At 34.4% G+C, this 8,753-nt stretch overlaps 1 protein-coding gene across 4 annotated transcripts in view; it reads left to right on the forward strand.

Moving 5' to 3' along the window:
* LOC107653151 (phosphatidylinositol transfer protein beta isoform) overlaps positions 1–8,753 on the forward strand; it is a 24,990-nt gene that overhangs the window by 5,493 nt on the left and 10,744 nt on the right. For all 4 annotated transcript variants that reach the window (XM_016440043.1, XM_016439970.1, XM_016439838.1 and 1 more), the window contains exons 3-9: positions 2,076–2,221; positions 2,473–2,564; positions 3,070–3,077; positions 4,554–4,628; positions 4,729–4,812; positions 7,309–7,386; positions 7,484–7,594. In XM_016440043.1, the coding sequence (XP_016295529.1) occupies positions 2,076–2,221; positions 2,473–2,564; positions 3,070–3,077; positions 4,554–4,628; positions 4,729–4,812; positions 7,309–7,386; positions 7,484–7,594 (594 nt within the window). The remainder of the gene's footprint in view (positions 1–2,075; positions 2,222–2,472; positions 2,565–3,069; positions 3,078–4,553; positions 4,629–4,728; positions 4,813–7,308; positions 7,387–7,483; positions 7,595–8,753) is intronic.

Below are 8,753 nucleotides of genomic sequence, written 5' to 3' on the forward strand. Positions count from 1 at the left end.
GCACTGAACATTTTTTAACATTCTAGCAGACATTATACCAACAAAGCACAATTTAACTTAAAATGAATAAGTTAGTAAAATAATTTTTATTGGTAATTTTTGAGACCCCCTTCTTGAATCAGGCATGTATTTTTTTACTGTACAAATAAATGCAGCCTTGCTGAGCAGAAGAGAATTCTTTTAAAACATTAGAAAATATTTCAGATCCCATGATACAAATCTACAAATCTATTACAGATTTGAACACTATGTGTGAATTAGGCATGGGCCGGTATGAGATTTTGATGGTACGATAACCTTAAGCAAAAATATCACGGTATCACGGTATTGTTGTTACAGCTCTAAAATGTGTTATTTTTAAATGACTGGGTAAAAAAAAAAAATGTTTTCCGCTGAACACAATATATTTAATTTTTGAGCAACACAGAATATTAGGAACAGTAAAATTTGTTTATTTTTTCTTCGATTTGTTTCCTAAAAAGAAGAAAAATAAAGACTGACATCTTTATTTAACCTAAATCTGTAATTACAGTTATTTAATTTTAGTTATATTTTAGTACATTAAGTTTAATTAAAAATTAAATACGTTGCCTTTGCAAATAGTTGAAATAATTATTTAAAACATTTCAATATAAATATTTATTTAAATGTGTTGTTTTTTTTTCAGTTCATTTATTTCAGTTCATTTTATTTCAAGAGACATTTTTAATGGTTTTAATTTTAGTGTCAGCTTTAATTTCGGTTAACTGTAATAACCCTTCTATATAGCTTTTATTTCAGCATTAGTTTTAGTACATCAAGTTAAACTAACATATTTTTTTATGGTTTTAGTTACCTATAATAACCCTGGTCCAAAGCCTAGCTTAACTATTCATGCATATATCTACATCAGTTCCCTGTTTGCCTTTGTAAAAGTGGTTTTACTATAATGTCCCTCTAAGGCATCAATCAGTCACACAATGCAAAGCTTTGTCTTCATATCTGGAACTGCTGGAAGGGACGTATTTTAATTATACGAGAGCTGTTTAATTCCACAGACGCTGATCTGAGTGCGTTTCCTATATGAAGTCTGTAGGGTTTGTGTATTCATGCATGTGAGATCCACTAGTACTAATTTTAAGAGATAAGATAAAATACATTTTTTTTTAAAAACTTCTTTTAAGATTAATATCTATTTTCCAAGAGGACTTTTTAGGAGTGCACTAGCATAAAGATGACCTCAAAGACACGGACGAAACCAAAATTATTTTAGTTTCAGAGAGATACTATTATAGTTTTTTTTTTCATATTCTGAATTAGTTTTTTATATTTCTCATTTTAATTTTAAACTTTTTGTGTGTGTGTGTTTGTTTTTGTCATTTTAGTATTTTGTTCATCTGTACTTTTTCTATATAGTTTCTATTTTTAAATTGTTTTAGTACATCAAATTAAACTAAATAAAAATGTTGCCTTGGCAGCTAGCTTAATTTTTTTTTTTACATTTTTTTATTTTGTGTTAGTTAATGTATATTTTATTTCAGATAACCAGGGTTATTATAATTAACCTGGAACTAAAATTAAAAAACAAATCATTACTTGAAATAAAATAAACGTTTATATAAATATTCATATAATTGAATATAATAAATAATATAATACAAATATAAAAAATTATTTCAGCTAGTTGTCAAGGCAACATTTCTCATTTTAATTTAGTTTGACTTGTACTAAGATAAATGTAATAAAAATGACTTAAAAAGTATAGAAAAAACAGAAGCTACTAAAAATGACAAACACAGAACAAAATTACTAAAACTTTAAAGTCGAAATATATATAAAAACATTCAAAATATTAAAGAAAACTATAAATTAAAAAGTGTTATCTCAATGATACTAAAATAACACTAAGGAACAACTTTTTTATGGTTTCAGTTTTAGTTAACTATAATAGACCTGGACTAAACTCCAGTTTTTTTATTTCATAGGGTTCATAGGTCAATAGTCACCTTTGATTTGGTATTGAATTTTAAGTGTGGTTATACCATCTCTTACCATCTGATCTATCAAACCTCACCTTTTTCTCTCTGCCATTGCAGTATCAAGTCGGGCAGCTTTTCTCGGTGGCTGAGGCCAGTAAAAACGAGACGGGTGGAGGAGAAGGCATTGAAGTGCTCAAGAATGAACCCTATGAGAAGGAAGGCGAGAAGGGACAATACACACACAAAATCTACCACTTAAAGAGGTAAAAATGGGTCGTTTTATTCTGTAATAGTTATACTTTAATAGTTTTGTCAAGTTAGTAATTTTCTGTAATTGCAGACTTGTTTTTTAATTCTTGATACTAACACCACCTACGGTTTAGTATTGTCAGATGTGACGCATCTCAAGTGTTTTGCAGCATATTATCAGACGGCAAGCCATTCAACTTAACGCGAAGCTGTAAATAATTACTCCGGCTTTGCTTCATTACTCTTGTGTTTTGCATTCATCCAGTAAAGTGCCAGGCTTTGTGAAGATGATCGCACCAGAGGGGGCATTAGTTTTCCATGAAAAGGCTTGGAATGCTTATCCATACTGCCGCACGAGTGAGTTGGAAACCTTTTCATCCGTTATACCACACAGTCCGTCACTATTATGTTTTTATTGCATACGACAATATGTAATGAATTACATATTGGCACAGATGTCATGTGTGTACAATGTTTTTTGATTGTTTCACGAAGTTCTCACATGTGCCGTTTGGTAAAGAATTAGGCCGGAAACATACTCGGCAAGTATGCAAACACAGACATGAATACTCAACCAAAGCATGCCTAGCTAAACCCTGTTGTTTTTAGCCAACATTAAGTTGGTTAAATGACTGAGACCCGTAGTGTCTGATACACTAAGAAGGCTGTACATACTTGACTTGCATTATGAATTGACCTCTGACATATTTCGTGGCTGTAACGGTTTGCATTCATGAACTCCGAGTATGTTTCGGGCCTCATTTGTTTTGGTCTGTTTTGACAGTGGAAATATGAATGGTTTATTTGTGTCACCTGATTATTTTTCTTCTTTTATTTTTGCATGCTGCTCCATTCTCCTCAGTTGTGACTGTAAGTATGAACACTAGCTGTCATTATGACTGTACACTAAACTTTAGTGCATGATCATTTACTATGAAGTGCCTGCAGTTTGTAAAAGTTGTTTTTGATCGAGTCACATTATTTGATTCTTAGCATGTGAATTGACACAGTGACTTTTAAAAACTATTCAGACATGCTTGTAAGTGTGTGAATGTCATTGCATCAGATTAAGTGTCTGTATTTGCATGTCTTTATAGTTTCTTGTGACTTGTTTTTGTCAAAACTTTTGTTTGCAAAGTGCACGTGTGCCATCTTTCTGTTTGATAAATAATTATTTTGTCACTCATACTTCTAAGTGTGGCTTAAAGGAATAGTCCAGCCAAAAAAGAAAATTTGCTGAAGATGTACTCACCCTCAGGCCATTCAAGATGTAGATGAGTTTGTTTCTTCACTGGAGCACATTTGGAGAAATGTAGCATTGCATCACTTGCTCACCAATGGATGCTCTGCAGTGAATGGGTGCCGTCAGAATGAGAGTCCAAACAGCTGATAAAAACATCACAATAATCCACAAGTAACCCACACCACTCCAGTCCATCAATTAATGTCTTCTGAAGCCAAAAGCTGCATCTTTGTTAGAAAGAAATCCATCATTAATACTTTTTTTTAACTTCAAACTATTGCTTCTGGCTAAAATATGAGTCCTCTATCCATAATATTGCTTTCTTCAAAGAACAAGTTTTCTCGTCTGAATTAGGAGAGAAATATGCACAGATCAAACACCGTTTATAAGTGAAAACAGTCCCAAACAGCTCTAAACAAATATGTGTGTAGATTTTGATGTGAGAGGACAACAGGAGGTGGACTTTATCACTGGAGGAAGTGGTGTTATGGATTATGGACTCATTTTTTGGTCAGAAGTGATGTTTCAAATTAAAACTTTTTGGTTTCCAAGATGTTAACTGATGGACTGGAGTGGTGTGGATTATTGTGATGTTTTTATCAGCTGTTTGGACTCTCATTCTGACGGCACCCATTCACTGCAGACGATCCATTGTTGAGCAAGTGATGTAATGCCAAATTTCTCCAAATCTGTTCCCATGAACAAACAAACTCATCTACATCTTGGATGGCCCGAGGGTGAGGACATTTTTAGCAAGTTTTCATTTTTGGCTGAACTATTCCTTCAAGTGTCTGAATATGTTTTGGGACCACTGTATGTGTGTTTATTTTAGTTCAGCACACCAATCATAACGCCAGTTTACCTAGAACTTGGAGTACAGCCTATTTACTTCCTGTTTTCTAGGAACTCGTTCCCTCCAGCATTAAAGCCAGTTTAAAAACATGCGGTTTGGACGGCTCTAAACTTGTTGGACCTCAGATTACCCTTTAGAAACATACTTGCATTGCATGCGCTGTTAAACCACATTTTAAAGTGAACTTATGCTGCTGTTTGTGATAAAACCGCATTTCATGAATGTAAACAACACTGTATCTTCTCCTCAGAACGAATACATGAAAGATGACTTCATGATTAAAATTGAAACATGGCACAAACCTGACACGGGCTCTTTAGAGAATGTGAGTGAGACGTTTCTTTGTTTTTGTGATGTTTTGAATGCATCTGTAATCTCATGCTCAAGCTGATATGTTTTTTGTGTTTGTTTGTGCCCAATTGCAGGTACATGATCTGGATCCCACCACATGGAAGACGGTCGAAGTCGTACATATCGATATAGCCGATCGGTCTCACGTTGAACCTGGAGTGAGTTCACTTTACATCAGTCTACAAATGTTCTGATCTCATTTGCACACATTCTTTGTGCCTTTTAGTAGCAATACCCATTTTGAATATAAAGCTTATAGTCCATTCCTGCTGGTCACCTTGTGGTCAGCTGGCATTCAAAAATGGACTGTTGATATCCAACGAGTGGCAACTAATTTGCATAACCCCACCCTCTGCTGCAAGTGCATTAAGCTGTTTTTGCATTTGAGGTTTTGGTGTGATGTTCCTCATTTGTGAGTCCTTTTTGGATAAAATCATGCATTAAATGAGACCATTGGAACTATTTGAGACTCATTTAGTGTTCAACCATTGTGCTTGTGTTAATTGCTCATGCGTAAATGCTTATCGGCTGATGCAGATAATCTCAAACTGGCAAAATCTGATTTATCCACTTAGTTTAATATTGTGTTTTATGTAATATTCCCTGCACAAAAAGTTTGAGGTCAGTAAGATTTTTTGTTTTGTTTTTGAAAGAAATTAAGTATGCATTAAATTGAAGTGTCAGTAAAGACATTTAAAATGTTACAAAATATATATGAAAATATATTTATTGAGCAGCAAATCAGCATATTCGAATGATGTCCGAAGGATTAGATTTTACAATACATTCAAATAGAAAACAGTTATTTTAAATAGTAATAATATTTCACAATTTTACTGTTTTCACTCATTTTTTTAATCAAATAAATGAAGTCTTGGTGAGCAGAAGAAACTCAAAAACATAAAAAATCTTGCTGACCCCAAACTTTTAAACAGTAGTGCATGTACTTTGTAGCAAGACATCATGTCATAAAATTGTCTTAATACAACAAACCCCTTTGTTGCATGCTGTTTGTTTGCATGTAAGTATTAGTGTATCTAAATTAATTTCATTATTGATTAGGTTCATACAAACAAATTACAACGTCACAAATTCCTCCTCCTGTAGCACACAAATTTAGAGTCAATGGTAGCCTAAAAACATGGACATTAAAAATCCACAAGAAATAGCACTTTTAGCCAACTGTTTCCAGTGTGCTGTGATTTGGGACGTGCTAATCCTTATCCCGCATGCTATTTAGGCTGGCTAGTGTGTGACTTGTGATTCAGCCTTTAGCCGGCGTGTTACATAAAACTGGATTAGGGTGACATGACATTAGAGCGTGTGGACCATTGCCCTTTTAACCTGCATTACTCGAGGTTCAATAGTTTACCAAGAAGGCTTCTTCTTATCTTTATCTACAGCAGGGAGACCTGAACCTGCTGTAAGCGGCAGAGTTTACTGCACAATCTGGTCTGTTTGAAGCTGTAGACATCGCTGCTAAAAACTCAAGCCTCAAGATCAAACAAACTAGCTGCCGGTGCCGTGTACAAGCAGACACGCACACTGCGTCAAACATCAGCTGCTTTGAATAAATCCAAATGCGTTTCCATGTGACCTCATTCTGGCTCTGTGCCGAGTGCATAAATACAGCTGTGTCTGTTTGACTGGAGTCCAGAGTCGTGGTTTGTTGACTAGCAGGAGTGTGTTGGTTATCTGCTCCTCTTCATCTCATGCTGACCTGCTCACTGTAGAGGGTCGCTGAAGTGACTGCTCCTCCCAGGCCCCAGCGCTTTTATGCTTCATATCTTTAATTAGTTAAGTGGATCAGTCCTGGTTCAGGTTAATCTTTATTCCCATATGTTCACGGTACTCAGCACCGAGGTTTGAGAGATTAAAAGGTAGCGCGCAAGTGTGCGCACCAGTGTGAAAAGACGGAAATGATGGGAATTCCCAAACTGAAGGTGGTGGGAAGGTGTTTTTTAAGATAACGTATTGTTACCTTTTCAGACACCTTTAGCAACTTATTTTTTTCAAAAAGCACCTATTGACAAATCAAGCAACTCTCTGAGTGATCATTATGATTTATAGTATATGAAATTTACATTAAAAATAATCTTACTGACCCCAGACTTTTGAACTATTTTAATCTCACCATAAATCTAGTGACTCTCTTAAAGAATCATTTAGCACTTTATTTTATTTATTCATTTATTCATGTATTTCTCTTCTCTCACACACACATACACACACACACAAAACTAACTACACAAGAAGTCTTGTGACTCTTGAGGGATCACTTCACATGCACACTACTGGTCAAAAGTTTGTATTTTTGTTATATATATATATATATATATATATATATATATTTCATATTCAAATATGGTATAATGTTAATTAGTGCATGGCGTCATCTAGCAACTGTTTAAGCAGGCTTTAGCTACTTTGAGTAGTTGACAACACTGATAACATGAAATCAAAATTGACCATTTTTACTTTCTGAATGTTCCTGGTAATTGGTGATAAATTAAAATGTTTTGATTTATAGATTTTTTTTTAATCAAAATAAAATATCCATCTCTGGAATTACATCTAAGATGACTTGACCAAGACAATGTGGAGAAATATTAACCATAAAGAAAACACATGTGACCCAGTTGTTGTTCTCTCAGGATTATAAACAGGAAGAGGACCCAGCAATCTTTCAATCAGAGAAAACAGGCCGGGGACCTTTAGGACCGGACTGGAAGGTGAGTGGCTGTATTATATTAGTTAATTTATCAGAGATTTTTGTTCCCTGTTAATTCAGTTCCATATAAAGCCCATGTGTGATTTCTCCCTGAACAGAAAGAGCTCTTGGCTAAGCCAGATGCCCCTCGTATGTGTGCGTACAAACTAGTCACCGTCAAGTTCAAGTGGTGGGGCCTGCAAACCAAAATAGAAAACTTCATCCACAAGGTAAGAAACGACACCCATTCAAGCAAGAACTTTATATTTTATTCTCCCTCATGTTTTTTAAACACATACAGGTAGTGCTGTCACAGTACCAAAATGTCAGTATTCGGTACCAATACCAGTGAAAGTCCACGGTTCTCGGTACCAAAGCAAAACACAAAAACATGCTAATTAAAATTTTTTACTATACTTACATTTAATCCAAACTGTGTACATATTTCAGGGCTCTACACTTACTTTTCTTTTTAGGAGCACTTGTGCTCCTAACTTAAAAAATGTAGGCGCACGTTCAAAATTTTAGGAGCACCTTCTAAACAATTCCAATCAAATTAAATCAGTATTAATAAAAATTAATTTGTAGAGTGTGGCACAGAAGAACACAAAAGTGGCTTGGTGTACTTTCAGACATTTAATGAGGCTCAGAAGTGGAATGAGTGCAATTAAATCCATAAATTCATGATGATATTAATGTTTTAAATATAACATTTTGAATATAGAAATATTAAATGATTTAAATAACTGAAAAGATACTTTTAAAATGAAACAAACTGCCAGCAGGTGGTGGTAAGTCACTGATTTTTATCACTGAATCATTCATTCAATTGATTCATTCGAACGGCTGATTCATTCAGGAATGAATCAAGTGACTGTCTTTATGAATGGGTAATCATGAATCACTGACTCACTAGGTTCATTAAAAAAAAAAAAAGTTCATTCATAAACAAGACACCGCTGTGTTTGAATGGAGATGTGCAGCGGCTGAGCTGTGAGCACGCAGTAGTTTTCAGTCGCAGATGCGACTGAAATGGTCGCACTGTAGAGCCCTGTATTTATTTCCTATATATTGTATCCTATATTTATTCTTTTCAGCCAAGAATAACAACTGAGTTAGCTAAAAAAAAAAAAGCCCAGAACTGCTTTTCTGACTGATGACACAAACAATGTTAACCATTTGTACATTCTCTAACACGCATATTTTAGATGCACAATTCATTTAAAAGCCTCTGGTGTGTAAAAATAGTAAATATCATCATGTCCTCCTGTTTTTTTTTTACCCTAATAAAAGTTAAATAGTTAATAAAATGACAATTCATTTACTCACCCTCATGTCGTTCCAAACCTGTATGAGTTGCTTTCTTATGTTGAACATAAAACATAAAAG

Source organism: Sinocyclocheilus anshuiensis, unplaced genomic scaffold (assembly GCF_001515605.1).
Source record: "Sinocyclocheilus anshuiensis isolate Anshui unplaced genomic scaffold, SAMN03320099.WGS_v1.1 scaffold269, whole genome shotgun sequence".
Classification (NCBI taxonomy): Eukaryota; Metazoa; Chordata; class Actinopteri; order Cypriniformes; family Cyprinidae; genus Sinocyclocheilus; species Sinocyclocheilus anshuiensis.